This window comes from Halichondria panicea, chromosome 6 (assembly GCF_963675165.1).
Source record: "Halichondria panicea chromosome 6, odHalPani1.1, whole genome shotgun sequence".
Classification (NCBI taxonomy): domain Eukaryota; kingdom Metazoa; phylum Porifera; class Demospongiae; order Suberitida; family Halichondriidae; genus Halichondria; species Halichondria panicea.
The window spans coordinates 6,361,614-6,380,919 of record NC_087382.1 but is presented as its reverse complement, the minus strand read 5'-3'; the positions used below and the strand labels follow the sequence as shown (position 1 = coordinate 6,380,919).

At 39.6% G+C, this 19,306-nt stretch overlaps 3 protein-coding genes and 1 long non-coding RNA gene across 6 annotated transcripts; 3 read left to right on the top strand and 1 right to left on the bottom strand.

Moving 5' to 3' along the window:
- Nucleotides 1–1,828: 1,828 nt before the first annotated feature.
- LOC135336800 (uncharacterized) lies at nt 1,829–8,442 on the bottom strand. 2 transcript variants are annotated; one of them, XR_010394940.1, is made up of 6 exons: nt 8,428–8,442; nt 8,009–8,212; nt 2,897–7,086; nt 2,572–2,703; nt 2,340–2,439; nt 1,829–2,100 (listed from the first exon to the last, which is right to left on the bottom strand). XR_010394940.1 is itself a non-coding variant. In XM_064532668.1 (4 exons), exons 1-4 carry the CDS (start codon nt 2,897–2,899, stop codon nt 2,003–2,005), a joined length of 333 nt encoding a protein of 110 aa, XP_064388738.1. In that variant the 5' UTR covers nt 2,900–3,053; the 3' UTR covers nt 1,829–2,002. The 2 variants fall into 2 exon arrangements, 1 of the variants encoding a protein (XP_064388738.1); XM_064532668.1 differs by lacking the exons at nt 8,009–8,212; nt 8,428–8,442 and having other exon boundaries at nt 2,897–3,053.
- LOC135336799 (E3 ubiquitin-protein ligase TRIM71-like) lies at nt 3,463–13,058 on the top strand. Of its 2 annotated transcripts, XM_064532667.1 has the most exons (4): nt 3,463–3,696; nt 10,003–11,121; nt 11,186–11,292; nt 11,371–13,058. In XM_064532667.1, the coding sequence occupies exons 2-4, from the start codon at nt 11,015–11,017 to the stop codon at nt 12,228–12,230; spliced, it is 1,074 nt and encodes a 357-aa protein (XP_064388737.1). In that variant the 5' UTR covers nt 3,463–3,696; nt 10,003–11,014; the 3' UTR covers nt 12,231–13,058. The 2 variants fall into 2 exon arrangements, with proteins under 2 accessions (XP_064388737.1, XP_064388736.1); XM_064532666.1 differs by lacking the exon at nt 3,463–3,696 and having other exon boundaries at nt 9,646–11,121.
- Nucleotides 6,192–8,015, top strand: LOC135336796 (uncharacterized). Its single transcript, XM_064532660.1, has 2 exons — nt 6,192–7,110; nt 7,165–8,015. Exons 1-2 carry the CDS (start codon nt 6,192–6,194, stop codon nt 7,971–7,973), a joined length of 1,728 nt encoding a protein of 575 aa, XP_064388730.1. The 3' UTR covers nt 7,974–8,015.
- A 17-nt stretch (nt 13,059–13,075) lies between the features above and the next one.
- On the top strand, nt 13,076–18,597 carry LOC135336802 (uncharacterized). Its single transcript, XR_010394941.1, has 2 exons — nt 13,076–13,741; nt 13,950–18,597. It is a non-coding gene; the product is annotated as an uncharacterized LOC135336802 (long non-coding RNA).
- The last annotated feature ends 709 nt before the right edge of the window (nt 18,598–19,306 follow it).

Sequence of the window (19,306 nt, the reverse complement as noted above, 5' to 3'; positions counted from 1 at the left end):
TCTTAGATTGAGAAGCAAAATATCAACTGACAATACAGGGTAAAACAAAGTTAAAGTGAAGTGAGGCAAAAAAGGTAAACAAAACCTTAAATACGTGGAGCGGGGCCCCAGAGGCTCGCACAACAACAAAGGGAGAAATTGGAGCACTAACAATGAGAATTGAGTGATATCAACATCAACATCAAATCATGGTTAAGGTAGTAGTACATATTACATAACATAAGGTGTTAATAAGGTTCTAATAAATGTTAATTTAAAGTAGGTACATTGACCATTAGTTTCAGTATACTAAGAAAGACACACATGCTGGCAGTCAACAAATGCCCTAGTGGAGGCACTGGTGTTCACTAATGGAGGAACTGTAACTGAGAAGTGAAGCACCTGCTTCTTTGTACACACGGCATCGAAAGTATCGTGTTTATTAATTAATGCTAGCAAACAATTCTAATTGAAAGATTTAACTTCTTGAGGAACCGTGCAGGCAGGGGAACTGCACATTGTTTGCGTTTTTCGAGGGCAGAGTAGTTAACGCGAAAATTAAAACCGGGATATACTCCCACGCACTGGTATTTCACATGAAGCTATTGGTGGGTGTGGTTTACTGGCATTGAAACTCGCCCACAAAATAGCGAAATTTTGCACCTACGAAAATGTTGGTAAAGCAGAATTAACGTGCAGTTACCAAAATGAATAGCAAAACAATTGCCAGATATGAACAATAGCTGCTGTTTGGCAATTGCAATCTACGTTATGACTGCTTAAATTATTGCAAATAGTGAAATCCATTCAATTCTCACGTTTTAACTTTATTGACGGATATTCATCTTACCTTCTTGAGCTGAAGAATCGTCTCAATCGCGAGCGTGTGGGTGGAGGGTTGTCGTGGCAATAGTACTCTCGTAGAAAAGATACCCAGTACGACAGATTAGCGGCCAGTCCGATAGAGGGGCATGTGAAGAGAGTGGGCCCGTATGGAGGGGGCGTCTGTGTGGTGTGTGAGACAGAGCATGATATACTTGTGTTCCCACTTCTAATATATACCTAATCTCAGGAGTGTATGAAGACAGAGGAGGTACGACATCCCCGAAAGAGAAGGATAGGCAACGCTAATAATAGCTGCAGCTATAGTATCTGTTGTGAGACAGAGAATGATATACTTGTGTTCCCACTTTTAATATATACCTAATCTCAGGAGTGTATGAAGACAGAGGAGGTACGACATCCGCGTGTCAAAGGAAATGTTTTAGACACACATTCCTTAGGTCAAAGTTCAATATAATAAGAAATGTGGGTGTTTAAAACACGCAGATGACACGCGGATGTCGTACCTCCTCTGGTATGAAGAGAAGTATGCGACCCCACACACATTCCATTCTATATCTCGGACTGAATCCGTCATTAACACTTGTAGTTGTGTAAACTGTTAGCCATGAATAAAATTAAATGTGGGCTGGAGGTACAAACCATGCATGTATGCTGATATCATTTTTAACTAATTAACCACTACACCTACGCACCCACTTAAGATGCGGTCTGATAGTGACGTGGTATAACATACTTGTATGGTTTACACTACAACTGCCACAGTTGGATACTCCTCTTCATACATGCACTCCTGCTAATCTATATAGCATGCACTTCAAACTATAATTACTATACTATATACATGCAGTAAGCAAGAGAGGTATATACAGAAACTCGGATAAACATTCCATGGTGCTGCCACTACTTCACTGCACTTAATATGAGCTGGGAAATATGCTTTGTTCCATACAGTTGTAATTATTATGAAACCTATACATGCACATGCATGTTTAATGTTTAAATATTCATATTGGAGATAAACTTAAAATTTGGTGTTTTTTCACACAAATCAAGCTGAATAAAAGACTATAATTTACTGAATACATGCATGTGCATGTATTCAGTTCTCTAGAGCTATAGCACTATATAATATCTGTGTTCGAATATCAGTATATAGTATCTTTGACGTTGTGTCTGCTTAAAACAGTGACGCCAAAGCCGCAATAAGTCCAGTGAGCACCATCATTGGCACGGCAACAGTAGATGCAGCATCGTTAGCACCAGCGTTGGGGCAAACTGAGAAGAAGGTGGTATTAAGAGACATCATAATTAACACAATAACCATGGATGGTAAATAGTATAGCCTCAAGACCAGACCATTCTCATTGAGAAAGAACAGGCATGCATGCACCTATAGCGTTATTTTAGAGACAACTCAGCTGGGAACGAGGCTATACTATAGTTGTAGCTTTGCATGCGCACTTGTTGTATACCAGTAAACATTTTTATACTACTATATATGTAAAAAGACGTACATTGTGTTATGCTGTTTGGTAATTGACAAGTGGTGAGAAGTGCTGCATAACCGTTGATGCAGGGCAGTTGACAAAAAGCCTCAAGGTTGGTGGCAGCGGTCTGCATTCATGTATACATAATAGTATAGTTGCATGCGTTTATGCATGGGTCAAGAAAATTAGTTAAATAAATAACAAACTTGTCAATTTGTTGCTGAGAATGCATGCATGCAGTAGTGAACACTGAGCTTACAGCTAACATGGTGTTGCATTCTTGAAGGTTCGCATTATCTCGCAATCCATTACTCAAGCAAAAAGGATCTTGACAATTGACTGCAGCAAGGCAAGCCACCAGTACGACTACGACAAGCACAATCTTCATTGTCTACAAAAGAAAAAGGTTGAATCACATGCATGCATGCATGCAGTATTAACATTGCGCTGACAAATGTCAAAGACAAGTATAATTGCATAGACATGAATGCATGCATGCATGCATGTATACAGATGCATGAATAATTTTTTTATATGTATACTATAATTATATGTATAAATTATGTATTACATGTATATCTTACCATTATAGAGTGTTCAATTTGGGCTATTTCTTCTTGACTGATGAAAGGATAAGCTGATTTGTCTTCTTACTTGATGTTGCATGGAATTGCTGGCTTGTTATAACTTGTCAATCAAATCGCTCCTTTTATACTCTATAAGGAGCTGGAATCGGATTGATATTCAAGATTTACTATTCTTTGCTGGAATAGGGAATTGGAATCAGACTTTCCGCTGCATGCGTATGTCATTATAGTTATTCTTGCGCTGGTGGGAGAGCACCACAATGCATTCCCATTGAGTGTCCCATTTTGTAACCTTCCATGCACCAGTGCATGTTTCACATCCTGTGCATGTGGCAGCTATAAGTCTTCAGCTATACATAATTAACTATTGTGTGGGTGTCGTGAAGTCCTTATATTTGCTGTACTCTTATGTCATCGGCCTATTGAGTGTCGCATTTTGTAACCACACCAGTTCATGTTTCACATCCTGTGTGGTAGCTCTATTAAGTCTTCAGCTAGTACCTATAGTGTGTGGGCGAAGTCCTAGTTACTGCATACTCATTATAGGTCATCAATTGCAGGAAGTGTGTGAGAGCCATAGGACTTGTAATTTTAACTGCTACAGTGTGTGTATCAGTGTTACTAGATATCTACTAACTTGTGGGAATAGAAACATTACCTCACACACACACCCACCCACACACACACACACGCAGGACTCACTCATTAAGTGCTCCACACTACAGCTCTCTATTTGTGTTAGTGGGTGTCAGAGTGGCTGAGTCATGATCAGTCAGTAATATCATCACTTACGAATGGTAAGCGAATAACACTTTCATAACAATTGCTATTATTTTTGTTATGCTGTATAATTGTTCGTATAAACAAGTTACTTTTAATATGTGATTATTGGGAGCAAATGGACTGTAAAGTTGTCAGTTTCGTGTCACTGAGTGTTTTAAAATTGCTATAGAAAGCTATAATTAAGCTCTGAGGCATCTGGCCTCATTGACACATTTGCTCAACATAATTTTCTTTGGTCTAAGCATGCCTACGTACCATGTGATATAATATAGGCCTCCCAAAGAGCTAATCAGTGAAGCAATAGCACTCCACCAGGTTGATCGACCGTTCTGTTGATTGAATTGCTACAAAGTCTGATTGTATAGTAATCGACTTCGCAGAGCACGAACATCTAGTCATCACTGCATTTAGTATTGTGTCATTGCTAGTAAATTTTACTTTAAACCCATAGCACATGCACTGCAAGATTTAGGTTACCACCACTGATCCTTCTCTCTGTCAGAAATGAATCAGATGCATGTGCGTACTTGTACTTGTCTGTCTGCATATACTATGGGGTACTTGAATGCTGGACTCAACGATGCGAAGTATAGATGCATGGTCAGTGACTCATACAATAACTGTACATGTGATTAGCTTTGCTTCATACTACGTATGTACATTCTATAAAATGCACCACGTGGTCTGGAATATCAGGATCATTCTGCTTCTATTTAATTAAATATTAGCACAGCAATTGTAACGCACCTAAACCATGCAGAGGAGGTCTGACAACTATAGAGACAAATGTGGGCCTGGGAACGTGGCCCTATAATTATGGTAGATAGTATAGAGATATATAGATGTATGTGCGCGCACATAATATAGCCATGCAGCTATACGCAGAGTCCAGTGAAAATAGATAGAGGTTGGTCACCTGTAGAAAGTTGTAACTTATTCTTTTGTTTTTATAACACTTGTAAAAAAAGTTGTATTCCTAAGTCTATAAGAAAGCAAATACAGTAGACTCTCGTTAATCCGGCCACCCTTGGGACCATGCAGCTTGGCCGGAATAGCGAGGTGGCCGTACTTCAGATAATTAGCCGCGGCTTAAAAAAGACCTTACCTCGAATCTAATCACTGATTTGCGGTTCTTGTCTCGAGGATAATGAAAGATAATGAATCATTCTGCTCTCTATTTAAGGTTACGGTAAACAGTTTGCTCATGAATATTCATGATTTTCTTATAATGATTTTTGTGAAACTATAAATGCCATGAGAGAAATTTGAAGCACATACATGATAAATATATCGGTGTATCAATCTGTATGACAAGTATCAATCTTCAAAACATCTTCCAGTGGAAGCTCTGAGCGATCATCAAGTTAACTAGAAACAACACAAAACTAGTAGTCATTTTAAACTTCCAAAAACACTTCTAGCTCTGTGTTCTTGCTCTTATATGATGCTTCTTACCATTCTGGAGGGCGGGTCGAAGCGTTTTTTTCTTTCCAGGCCAACAAACTCTCACAAAATAAAAATATGTAGACTAACTCCACTTAAAATGGCGGCCAGAGCCAAGGAAAACAGCCTCTTGTGAGCTTTCAGTAGCCTTTTTTCAAAATATCTCTTCGACCCGCCCTGCATATAGTGAAGCTACAGTAGACTGTACCTAAGCTATCGATTAAAAGTGTCTATTCGAGCCATGAAATGACTACTGCGTTTCAGCTGGACTTCCAGCTCGTTCAGCCTGCTAAAGACCGCAAAGTCAAATTTCCCCCACCCACTCAATTGCAATCTAGTTCAAACTGAGCAGGAGAATTATACTAAACTGCAACATAAGTAAGCAAGCATCATGGCTAACCAGAAGAACAAATGCAATTCAATAAGGAATACTAAAAGACAATTGTACAAAAAAAAATTTGGCATAAAGTTTGGCATAAAGAAAAAGGACACAGCTATACATACTGTAACTGCAGATAGTCCGAACACTGACGCATCAACTTCAACAGGAGCAGAAACAAATATTACAGCTACAGTAACTCCAGATACTTCGGACACTGACGCATCAACTTCAACAGGAGCAGAAACAAATATTACAACTACAGTAACTCCAGATACTTCGGACACTGACGCATCAACTTCAACAGGAGCAGAAACAAATATTACAACTACAGTAACTCCAGATACTTCGGACACTGACGCATCAACTTCAACAGGAGCAGAAGCAAACATCCAAGGGAGCAGAATAATTAATATTGAGCAGCTGAAAAAATATTCTGATGAGCTATCCAGGCATTCAATGCACTGCTCTGGAAGTGTTGTATTAAATGGCGAGTTTCGATATGGTTTAGCGTCCATTATCATAGCTCAGTATTCCATCTGTAAACACACAATCCGAATGGAGACATCCAATAAAGTAAAAGGTCCAAAAGGTTATCGCAGGTAAAAGTAGTTTACAGTGTGTCATCTAAAAAAATTGTGTTATTTCGATAGGTGGGAGTGTAATTTAGCGGCTGTGTGGGCACAAATGAGTACAGGTGGTGGCCATAGTAAACTACAAGAGACCATGAGTGTGGTAGGAGTTCCAGTCATGTCAAAGACCAGTTTTATTAGCACTGAGCGAGCTATTGGAGAAGTATGGGAACAGCAGTTGAGAGAAACCATGCTTGAAGCTGGGCGAGAAGAGAAACAGTTAGCTATAGAAAAAGGAAACTATCACGAGGGTGTCCCAGCAATAACTGTTATTGTTGACGGTGGTTGGAGTAAACGGTCCCACAAACATTCTTATAATGCTAAATCAGGGGTTGCCATCATTATCGGCAAAGAGACTGGCAAGTTACTTTTCATTGGCGTTCGAAATAAATTTTGTTATGCCTGCTCAAGACAGATTCCTAAAGACAAACATGACTGTTTTAAGAACTGGAACAAATCTTCTTCCGAAATGGAGACAGATATTATTCTACAAGGATTCATAGAGGCTGAGAATGTGCATGGGCTGCGTTATACTTCTTTCGTTGGTGACGGAGATGGTTCTGTCTATTCCACCCTTCTTCAATGTGTACCAGAATGGGGTCACGCAATAAATAAGGTTGAGTGCGCAAACCATGCCTGTAAATGCTATCGTGGAGCACTTGAGAAACTTGTTAAGGAGCATGCCTCATACAAAGGAAGCGGGGGTTTAACATTAAAATTGAGGAAACGATTAGTTAGTTCGGCCAGGTGTGCTATCAGAATGAGATCAACCGAAAAAGATCGAAATAAGGCGCTTGAGTCCCTCAAGAAAGATATCATCAATGGACCCCATCATTGTTTCGGAAATCATTCTAATTGTAGTCCTGACTTTTGCACAACTGCAAGAGATAGGTTGACGCAACAGTCCTTTCAGGCAGAGATTATCACTGTGACTTCTAGTACCTGCATGACTGAAGAAGAGAAGGAGAATGAAGGTGAGTCATTATCAAAAAAATACATTAGCGTAAGTGTTATAATTATATATGCAGTGGATCAGGGAACGATGTGGAGTGACACACTGGAAGACGACAACCCAAGTGTGGAAAAGGACATCAGACAAGGGGAACTCATACCACAGAATGTTGACCCAAAAATGTTCCATGACATCCAAGTAATACTAGCAAGGCTTGTAGGAAAGGCACATCAACTAATAGGAAATGCAACGACTAACCTAGCTGAGTGCTGGATGCATATACGAAGTAAATTTGATGGCGGGAAGGTCATAAACCGATCACAAAGTGGATCGTGGGACCATCGATGTATGGGGGCTGGTTTACGCCAAAACCTTGGTCCAGAGTGGGGACCTGATGTCTGGAGAAGGGTTACCCAGGCTTCTCCAAACAAAGTTTTTACTGACGTGACAGCATCTATTACTAACAGTTTGGCAAAAGATAAAAAACGAAAGGCAACAGGCCCAGCCAAAGAGCAACGAAGGAAAAGTAAATATTTGAAACTAGATGACACACCAGCAGCTCGAAAGGCATATGACCGACATGACGACGGCATTTCACCTGATGATACTACAGCAGATGTTTCTCCTGCCCAGCTGCAGATCATGGTCGAGAGTTACTACGAGCGAAGAGTCAAAGTTTCTGAGAAAAGAGTCAAAGAAATTGAAGGGAGTACTAGAGAACAATCTGATAGTGATCAATGGAGACAGGAACGAAGACAACGAATTACAGCATCAAAAGTAGGAAGTATTGCAAAAATGAGAGAGACTACAAAAAAAAGCAAAAAGTTGAAGAAATATTGTACACTACTTTCAGAGGCAATGAGGCCACACGGTACGGATCACTAAATGAGTCAACAGCTACATCTCAGTACATAACTCACCAACATGGAAATTGTCATCCTGGCGTTACAGTACAGCAGTGTGGACTGTTTGTATCTCATGTAAATCCCTGGCTAGCTGCCACTCCTGATGGCCTAGTAACTGATCCGAGCAGTTCTCGAGAATCCCTCAGGGTTACTAGAACTGAAAAACCCTTTCAGTGTACGCGATGAAACTATCGATGATGCTTGCTCCAACAAAACATTCTGTTTGGAAAAGAAAGGGAGCAAATATCAACTAAAACGAAAACATGGGTATTATTATCAGGTGCAATGTCAGCTATACTGTACAAATACAAGCTGGTGTGACTTTGTAGTTAGAACAACGAAGGACATACATGTAGAACGAATCTACAGAGACCCTAAGTGGTGGGGACTACAGCTTACAAAATTGAGGAAGTTTTACTTTTCTGCTCTTTTACCAGAATTGGCATGTCCAAGGCATAGGAACGGAGGGATCAGGGAACCTGTACAGCACCCACAGCAGGAGTAGCTAGTTCTTTGTGTAAGTTTTATACTTTATCATCTAGATCTAACTCTGAGTTTGTATCACAAACAGTTACTTCTATTATTTATAAACTCACCTATAATTATAATAATTTTAGTAGCAGAATCATATGACAATCAGCTCTAAGTCTGTCACTCATCCTTTGGCTGCACTGTACTGTAATACTTGTTATACACCGTATTAAATGAACTCTGGACACTACTGTGCACATGACTGTACTGTGCTGAGTGCAAAACCCATGTTTACACAACTGTCACCCACAATCAACCACAATCAACAATATTCATAGCATAAGCTATTGCGTGGGTCAACTCCAATTTTATTTACTAAACCACACCCAAAACATCATATCCGGCCGTAATACACATATAAAATTACATTGAAAATGTTATTTGGGACAGCCAGCACTGGCTGGTAAACGGAATAGCGAGTGGCCGTACTTCAGGTCGAGTTTTGTGTAGAAAACATATAGCTAGCCTGCATTCCGTGCCAAACCAAATGGCCGGTATATCGAGGTGGCCGCATTTCAGAGAACCGGAATAGCGAGAGTCTACTGTACTATTTTTAACCTTCTTTGTCTAAAAGAGGCTGCATCATGCAGTGAAGGAAAAATACTCTGACGAACTTTTATTTCTACTTTTTTTAGTCGTGCTCTAACACATCACTTAATTCTATAGTCTCTGTTTCAATATCTGCTATCAAAGGTTGCATCATCTTAGTCTACAAATTCAGACTAGGGCGTGCTATCTTTTCATTACGCAATTAAATTCATTAATTGCGGAAATAAGTGTCATGCAGCTCACGTGTATGTTATACGTTACAGTGTTACTGCTCGTATATCTTTATTGATGATGTTATTAGGATGGGATTTGCAAGGTTTAATACATGAAGAAACAACCAAACCGGGTGCCTAACAATACAAGATAGACGAATAAATCTAAGATAGGAGTGCAACACGTTATGAAAATGCTGATTCAACATTGCCGGTTAGGCTCAGGGTTGTCGGACCGTATAAATATAAAAGATAAAAGGATATAATTATATAGACACTGCATATGCAGTGGCGAAGGAAGCACAATGGGGGAGGGGGGGCTCTATCAGCCCCTAGAGCCCCCCCTCTTCAGGGGCGTAGGCAGGAATTATAGGGAGGGGGTCAGTGCTTTCAGTCTTCTCACGCCACTGCTGTGCTGAATTATTGGCTTACCAGTATAAATAGTTATACCATGTAATTGAAATGTGTATAGACATGCTACACATTCAGATTACATCACGTATGACGTACAGCAACTGCTCACATACGGTAAGAGTCAGGTTGGAAATCCTTACCACAATCATGCAACTATAGTGAAAACGAAGCCATAATTAACCACAGAAATTCCTGCAGGCATAGAGACTTTAACACGTGATTATAATTATTCCTTCGCAAAAATAAGTGTTGTTGTTGAAGGTTGAAGTTTCACGACTATATAGGTCTCTGTCTCCTCTATAGATATGGCCACACAAGCAACCATCAACCATTGTCCTGGGTACTTGTCATTACAAGAAAAATTTGAAGCATTGGTGTCCACATTCAAAGCTCAACCTGCTGCATACGCTGATACCCTCTTCTCCAATGGCTACATACCAGATGAAGTTCTCGAGTACACTAGACTGAACGGAGTATTGGACTCAGAAAAGTCTCGGAAGATTTTAGATACCTTGATCCACCGAATCGAGCTTAATCCCAGTGTTTTCCACGGATTTATCGCTGCCATTGCAAGCCCTTCTACTGACGATGTTGTCAAGAAGCTACTGGATACTTACAAGCGTCACAGTACTGTAATAAGCCATGTCAAACAGCCACATCTCTCTCAACCCACACACCAGCACCCTCCACCTGAGGCTCCAAAGTCACTCAGCTTTCCTTCCCTGGATACCTCTAGCCTAGGTGAAGATGACAGACTTGAGCTGGAAGAGCATCTGAAAGCTGATACAAGGAAAATGGTAACGAGATTTGCAGCATTTACTCTAATTATCAAAAGGTCATTTGAAAATCAGCATATCCCATTTAAAGATTCTGTTCTCAGCTTGGAAGCTTTCAACGACAACATTGGAGTGAAAGTACTTGATCCAGATGATAAGCAAAAGATAGAAGATGCCAAAACTTTATCCGAATTGTTATTACTCTTCGTAATTACATATCTTTCTTCAATTATGAGATAGTACAGTACTTAATCGAGCTGTTGGGATCGACTGACGATCAGAAACAACTGCATGAGTATTGTTCTGCGCTTAATCAGTTCTGCCAAAGAAATGTATTTGAAGTTCCTTGCGAAGTTTTCTCCTCAAAATCTCGCAGCCAAGCAGCTGTGTTTGTCCTCAAGTGTACAGAGCATTACGCCACACTAGAATATGTACAAGGATTGAAGTAGAGAATTGCTGAAACACTTGGTCTACGAGCAGCAGCGCTACAGCTATGTTCAGTCAAAAAAGGATGTGTGGAGCTGCACCTTCTCATATCTATGGCTGTTGCCAAGTGCATCTTCCCAGTTTCCACTACAGTACAAGCAGGTCTTACGGAGATGAGTGTCAAAATTCTCACCTGTGACAGTACAGATGGCATGGAACAGTACGTTTGTATTGTTAGCTACATGTATATGTTGCCCCTGATATTCACATGCAAGTTTTTTCAGAAATCTGAGCAAAGTCCAACTGGAATGTGTTGGAGATATGGTGAAGACGTCTAAACACAAAAGAATGGCCCAACTAGCTATAGAATCTAAAGCAGACACTACTATAAGTAAGTGTTAGCCAACAGCTAGATCTAGAGATGTGTCCACCATTATATCATGAATCCATCTGATTTGTATTTCTCCAGATACTGCCTTGAAAAGAGAGTCACAGCTAAAGGCAGCTGACACTCATGGACTCGGCCAGAGGAAGCTGGATCGTGTGATCAGTGGAGTGAATAGGCCTAGTGGTATAGCGATCAACAGCAAGGGCCAGATTGTTGTTAGTGAGATGGGTCATCCCAAAATCAGTGTGTTCGAAACGACTGGAGTCAAGATTCAATCATTTGGAACAAAAGGAACTAGCAAAGAACAATTTGTTTTCCCAGTAGGTGTTGTTGTTGATACAAAGGATAACATTTATGTTTTTGATCAACATAATCGTTATATTCAGAAGTTTTCACCAGAAGGACACTTCCTGTCATCGGTTGACTCCATGGGTAGTGGCAGGCTTTCGTTACGTCACTCAACAAGTTTAGCCTACAACAAGAACAAAGATTTGATCTATGTTAGTGTAATTTCCAAAATCCAAGTATTCACATCTGACCTTTCCTTTCACAAGACTTTTCAAACAGGTTCTTTCTATCCAAACTGTTTGTGTTGCGATGATTCGGGTTATTTGTACATGGCTAATTCAAATACAGTGCAAGTGTTCACTGCTGAGGGAGAGTTAATTGTCCGCAAGTTCGATTCTTCAGAAAATCTTCCTGGTCAACGGAGCTTTTTGAAGGGCTTTGCAATCAATGATGGTGTATTATACACATATTCGAGCAATGGTCTTATATCCATGTTTACAGTAACTGGGGATATTGTTGGATCATTTGAGGTGCAAGGTTTTAGTAATGGATGTGTACCGCAATGGACACGTAAAGCCATAGCTGTTAATGGCAATGGGACAATCTTTTTAGTTGATTTTGTCTACAATCAAATCCTTATTTTACCCCGTTGATGTCCTTAAGATAATTATAGCTGGCAAAAAAACTGTACTTGTTGTGGACATAATAATCAATAGTTGCATGATAATTATAGCAAGTTGCGCAACATAAGCATACATTTCATAACTTTTCTCTCTTTTTTGCCTAGTAATGACCACAGCGGTTAAAACACCAGGAAATCATTCACGTGTGAACTTGTGGATAAGAAATTCACCATGCAAACCCTTTTTTTGATCTAACATTCCAAAATCAGAGCTCGTTCAGACTATAAATTATATAGATAGTGTGCCTAATTCAGTTGAGTAACGCTTGACACAGTCGATCATGTACTGGGCTGGCTTTGTTGGCTACAACATACTACAGGCTATACCAGTGCATGTATACGTACATGTATGACTGAGCTCATAATTGTGCCATAATTATGTATTAAAGACTTAGAGTGCTGCAGTTAGGTAGCTTTGAGTAGCTAGTTTTAGATAGCTAGTGCAACTATTCAGTTACACCCTGTTCTATTAAACTTAGCTAGCTCGCATATATGCAGCTGCTTGCTTGTTTTAATTATTCCGGACACTTCGCATGCTCTATAAAAAGCTGTTCCAATTATACCTGGACAATTTCCAAAATACTTATTTTTTGCTGTCCGATAAATTAGAACATATTATAGGGTAGTAGAATCTACTTTGCATCAATGGACATGCTCAGCTGATATTACTTGTGCGTAAATTAATGGGGAGCACCATTCAATTAATGTTCGATGTTGCATTCAAAGTGAATGAGTAACTAAGCAGTTATTAAAACACAAGGGGCTGTTTAAGAGTAGTTCATTCACTGTAAACTAAAACTTGGGAAATATGTTCGATGTTGCATTCAAAGTGAAATGTTATTCAGTAACTAAGCAGTTCAGTATTAAAACACAAGGGACTGTTTGTCCTCTGGGGTGACAGTAGTTCATTCACTGTAAACTAAAACTTTGGGAAATATATTCGATGTTGCATTCAAAGTGAAATGTTATTCAGTAACTAAGCAGTTCAGTATTAAAACACAAGGGACTGTTTGTCTTCTGGGGTGACAGTAGTTCATTCACTGTAAACTAAAACTTTGGGAAAAATGCTTGATGTTGCATTCAAAGTGAAATGTTATTCAGTAACTAAGCAGTTCAGTACTAAAACACAGGGGACTGTTTGTCCTCTGGGGTGACAGTAGTTCATTCACTGTAAACTAAAACTTTGGGAAATATTCGAATCTGACCAATATCATTATACCATGCCTGGCTGGAATTATAGTGTTCATTTATATACATGCATTCTATACAGAAGCAACATAATATCGATAATTATACCAGCTAGCTACTAAAATGTTTACAGCACTGCTACTGTCGATACTTGCAGCAGCTATACAGGTAAATTCAGTGGAGTATTTTGTTGTTCCTGCGGATCAAAGCAACACAACATGTCCAACAAACAACTGTCATACTCTACAATATTATTGCCAGCAAGGATCCGAGTTACTTTCTAACAAAACAAATGTAAGTTTAATCTTTTTACGTGGTAACCATGCTCACAATTTTCAAATTTTTCCTGTATTGCTTATTGCTAACACAAAGCAACTATTATTAAGAGCATACTATACAAACGTTACCAATGAAACTGGTGTCACTAAACTAGTCAGGGTGTCCATACACTTTCGTAATATTACGTCTCTGGAAATTTCTTCGCTCTCAATTTTTAATATAGATGTGTGGGACATTATCGCAAGAACAATACTCCTCCGTAATCTTCATGTTGAAGTTAAGATTATTAGGGTAACTGGCCAAAACGTTCTGGTTAAAAATTGCTTCTTTTTAAGGTCAGTAATAGAATCATGCACAGAAGAAACCGGTACGGAACAAATGATGTCGTTAAAACTGGTAAAATCAGCATTAATCGAGACAAACATAAAAAATAAGTATCAGTGCAGAGTATTGAATGTAATACTAGTGCATAGTACTGTTTATGGATTTACAGTATCAAAAATAACCTTTCTCAACATCATTCTAGGGAGCAATAACACTCTAAATGTTGAAGCAAATTACTCAACTATTGATGGAGCATCTGATCTTTATATGTGACAGGCTCTGGGAAAACCAGACTATTGGAGCAGAATTTAGTATTGAGCTACAGCTAAATTTATGCCTACAGTATAAAATCTCAAATAAAATGTTATTGATGTATAAGTATCTACAGTCCTTCTACTACCTCTCTGTAAAATCTGATGCTCTAAATCCAACTCTTTCCATCGAAACGCTTCGTCCAAACTTTCGCTATTACCTTATTTTTCCTAATTAAGCAATCTTTGAGAGCCGTTTTTCTCGATACTACATTTTACGGCTTCGAGTTTCCAACGCGCATAACTCGGGTATGAAACTAGGTATGTGAACACTAAGCATATCATTGTGTAGGCAATGCTCTGCTCTATCATTTGGTACATTAATCACCAAAATTTTAGTCTGCTCCAATAGTCTGGTTTTCCTAGAGCCTGTCACATATGTTTGGCAATCAAAATAAATTGAATATCATCATGACAGGGTGTTCAACTTTTCTTCTTCACGATGATGGGATATTCAGAATTTATGGTCCTGGTGCCTATAATTCTATTAATATCCATTTGAATAATGTGACAGCTGACACGAAACTTGCTCAAAGAAATGGAACATTTGTTAACTTTAAGCATATGAGTTATATTCATTGTTCTACCGTGATACTTACTATGACAAACTCATCCGTTGTTGGAAGAAAGAGGGTGTTCTATTTCCCAGTAAGCAGTGATTCTGTCACGGGTACATACATTGATTCCCAAGCTGTTTGCAGATCACAGTACACTGTGAACATTACAAACACACTTCTTGAGGATAATTTGCATTGCATTTATACATTAGTGCCGACTCAAATAAATGCAGCTGTGAACATCAACATTGTAAATTCAACATTCAGGGAAAATAAATATGTTGTGAAGATTGAGAGGACAAGACAATATGACGTTTTGTTTGGGAGAGATGAAATAACGTCAGTGATTGTATTATTACTGGAGAAATCAGTGTTCATCGGCAATCAGCCTTATCAGGATTCAGACGGGATTGTAAATGTTGTTGAAATCAAGGCATGTATTATTAATGGATGTACTTTTATTGATAACGGAAAAACTGCTATTGCTTCCGTGTCAAGTAGCATAGTGTTTCATGGTAGGAATGTATTTATCAACAACACGGGGGTAAGGGGAGGTGCAATGGCTTTGCATTACTCAAGGATTTACATGGGCAATTTCTCTTCACTATATTTTGCTAACAATAGAGCTAACCAAGTAGGTGGTGCCATATACGTGGAGGAGAATACAAAAGCATCGTACAAATGCTTTGCAAGAACAGGTTCCATTATTCAAAATCCTTTACAGTTGACAAGATCCACCAATTGGACATTTATGAGCAATTATGCAAGTAATGGAGGAGACAATATATATGGGAGTGCACTGCAACGTAGATGTCAAGATACAGTTACAACTTCTCTGGTTCGACAATTTAAAATAATCATTGCAAATGTCAGTCTTTCCTCTGTGACCTCTAACCCTTCACGAGTGTGTTTGTGTAATGAGCATGGTGTTCCCGAATGTGCAAACATGGATTACATATACAGACAACTACCACCTCGCTATGCAGGAGAGCTGTTTACTGTATCTCTCGTTGTTGTTGGTTATGATTTTGGGACAGTTCAAGGAGTTGTATACACAGTACCCTCATCTGAAAACAATTCTATCGCTGTTGGTCAACGCGTTCAAGAGATTACAGATCATCGAAAGTGCACTGATCTGAATATCACGGTTCAAGCATCTGAAGAGCAAGCAACATATTCTCTTATACTCACAACTGGGCAAGTATCTGGTCCTATTGACAGACTAGAAGTAGAAAAAATGGTTCATGATTATACCCAGAAGTACAAAAAATTCAGAACAATCAAGGACAAACTTTTAGTGGTCCCAGTTAAATTACAAATATTTCTGGAAGCATGTCCAGCAGGATTCAACCTCACTAGCTCACCACCGTACATTTGCTCATGTCACAATCAACTAGTAGAGAAAGGGATCACATCTTGCATAATAAAAAATCATACAGGCTTAGTTTATCGCAGTGGAACTATTTGGTTGAGTGCCAATCATGATGAAAACTTGACCACTAGTTTCATCATTCACAAATATTGCCCTCATAGCTATTGTAAACAGGACAACATCTCTGTTGACCTTCGTTCCCCTGACACACAATGTACCTTTAACCATTCCGGTGTGCTCTGTGGTGGTTGCTATGGCAATCTTAGTCTAGTGTTAGGCACATCACGATGCCTTTCCTGCGACAATAAGCATGTTTCTCTATTGATAGTGTTTATAGTTGCTGGTTTTGTTCTTGTGGCGTTCATTAAAATTCTGGATTTGACCGTTACCAAGGGAACAATCAATGGTCTCTTGTTTTATGCAAACATCATATGGGCCAACAAAAGTATCTTGCTTCCTGTAAATATATCTGACAACTCGTATTCATTTATGTCGTTTTTAAATGTTTTTATTGCTTGGTTGAACCTTGACCTTGGAATCGAAACATGTTTCTTTGTTGGAATGACAGCGTACTGGAAAACCTGGCTACAATTCCTCTTCCCACTGTACATTTGGTCGATAACATTAAGTATTATTATTGTTTCTCATTATTCAACAAGGGCCAGTAAGTTATTTGGTAACAATTCGGTACCTGTACTTGCTACACTCGTTCTCCTCTCCTACACAAAACTGCTACGCACAATAATCACTGCTTTTGAATTCTCTGTCCTTGAGCATCCCCACGACATTAGAGTGGTGTGGTCGTTTGATGGAAATGTTTCTTACTTTGGAGCACCTCATTGTATCATTTTCCTTGCAGCTTTATCTACCTTGCTTCTACTTTGGTTTCCATTTACATTTGTAATGCTAACTTACAAGTGCCTCAGACAAAAATCTAATTTGAAACTACTGCGTTGGATAAACAGGTGGCGACCATTCTTTGATGCTTTCCTGGGTAAATTCAAACTAAAGCATCAGTATTGGGTCGGTCTCTTGCTAATGATTCGAGTCGTTCTCCTAGTGTTATTTGCTCTAACATCTGCAGTAATGCCCAGAATAAACATACTGGCTATCTCAATTGTTGGTCTAGCATTATTCATCCATGGTCTACTATGCGGTACAATGTACAAATCACTGCTGCTGTCAATTCTTGAAGTATCGTACATTGCAAACCTTACGTTACTTGCTATCACAAAGCCCTACTTACAGCCAAACTCTAAAGACGACATAGCAGTTACCTACACATCAGTGGGAGTTGTATTTGTTCAATTCATAGCGACCATTGTATACCACTTTTACTATAGAGTAAAATCCAGTTACATCACATATAAGCGGAGACGTGCTGGAGAAGGCAATTCACAGAAGACAATTGACCACTCAACTGCACAACAGCAATATAGGGAGCCATTACTAGACATTCTTGATTAGCAAGATATTAATAGTTGAGAACCCAGACTAATCTGTTGTACTAATTTCTAGCTATAGGACAAGTCAGTTTTGGTTTTCAGACAGTCATTCAATGCATTTAAAGCAATAAAAATCCAGTGTACAATGCTAAACTATTATGTGACCGACTGGGAGGCAGAGAACTGTACGTAGATCACACTGCTTTGCTGGGTTGCGTATAGGCCCAGGCCCCCAAATCTTGTGGGCAGGGCAAAGACATCTGCAAGGCAAAGGCAAAGACATCTGTGTCATTGGGGAGAATTTGCCAAATTGATGTTTTAAGGCAAGATTCATGCTGCTCTGCAGTTGCTATACAATAAGGGCAAAGGGGATTTCTTCATCTCAAAGACAAAGCTGGAACACCTGCCACCCTATCAACCGTGAAGGATGTCCTAATTTCAAAATATCCCGATGCAGCTAATTAGAGCAACCTCTTCCAGATTGTCATCTAGTCATATATTTGAGTGCATTAATACAGCAAATGGTCCCATCTCTCCCGTATCGTGCCGAATTTGGACAGCAAGTTTCAACCTCTGGAGAACATCCTGCGCACTAGCTGTTTTCATCTCCATGCACCATTGCCTTCCTCTATATCTCTTTCCTTGGCAATCTGTTGTAGAAATTACAACAACGGTAACGAATCGTTATGATGAATTAGATGAAGTTGTATGTGAGCTCCTCCCTGACAAACAAACTGTAGTCTAGGTAACGGCCTTATCAGTCAAGTAGGCTAAAAATCTGTGTCCTTTGATGTAAGCTTTGATGTCTCTTTGTGCATATGTAGTTAAAAAAAAAAAAAAAAAGAAACCTTTGACTAGCTAGGGAGAGTAGCAGCAGTAGTAGTAGGAAGAGTAGCAGTAGTAGTAGCAGTGCAAGCAGGACTAGACTAGATTAAAAAGTTGGTGGAACGAATAACTGACCGTTTGGACGTCACCTGGCTGCCAGACTTTCATCTGGACTCTTCCCCCTGAGTAGCTGGCCTTTCTCTAAGCCACAAAACTGAGCAAGAAGCTGAAGAAGCAGCTAGACAGAGACATGTACCTAGCCTTGAGAATTGGGAGGCGTGGCTCAACTAGTTAGCCCAGCCCAGAGGAATTGTTACCGTGGGTACTGAACAACCGTAGAAGTAGGGCTACCCCTGGCTTTACTGAATTAACTAGCTGTGTCTGCTGTCTAGTTGGACCAGATTTAGCTAGATAATGGGGTAGAGAATAGTTGAGCGGTGCTGTGTGTAGCTTGAACTGTACTGGCTGGCAAGAATCTAGTAAGCACCCTATGCACTGATAACTCGTCAGAATGGAGGGTATGTTCTAGGGATCTGGACAGCTGTACATCCAAAGGAGCCAGGGAGTGCCAATCATCTTCTCCCAGTCTCTGACACGCTAAACAAAACGAGCTAGAACTGGGAGTCCCAGCTAGAATTGCTAGCCGGATCTAGACTAATAGAATGACATGGAGGCGTGGTGAGGCCGGATCCACACTAATTGATCGACCTAAAGACGCTCCTGTTCCAGATTTCACAAATGGCAAG

Coding starts and splice junctions, on each gene's coding strand:
- LOC135336800 (XM_064532668.1), bottom strand. Junction 2,440..2,571: donor AATGCAACACCATGTTAGCT/GTAAGCTCAGTG, acceptor ACATGAATGCAG/ACCGCTGCCACCAACCTTGA. Junction 2,101..2,339: donor ACCAAACAGCATAACACAAT/GTACGTCTTTTT, acceptor CCTTCTTCTCAG/TTTGCCCCAACGCTGGTGCT.
- LOC135336796 (XM_064532660.1), top strand. CDS start 6,192: ATGAGTACAGGTGGTGGCCATAGTAAACTACAAGAGACCATGAGTGTG. Junction 7,111..7,164: donor AGAAGAGAAGGAGAATGAAG/GTGAGTCATTAT, acceptor TTATATATGCAG/TGGATCAGGGAACGATGTGG.
- LOC135336799 (XM_064532667.1), top strand. CDS start 11,015: ATGGCTGTTGCCAAGTGCATCTTCCCAGTTTCCACTACAGTACAAGCA. Junction 11,122..11,185: donor AGTACAGATGGCATGGAACA/GTACGTTTGTAT, acceptor AAGTTTTTTCAG/AAATCTGAGCAAAGTCCAAC. Junction 11,293..11,370: donor TAAAGCAGACACTACTATAA/GTAAGTGTTAGC, acceptor GTATTTCTCCAG/ATACTGCCTTGAAAAGAGAG.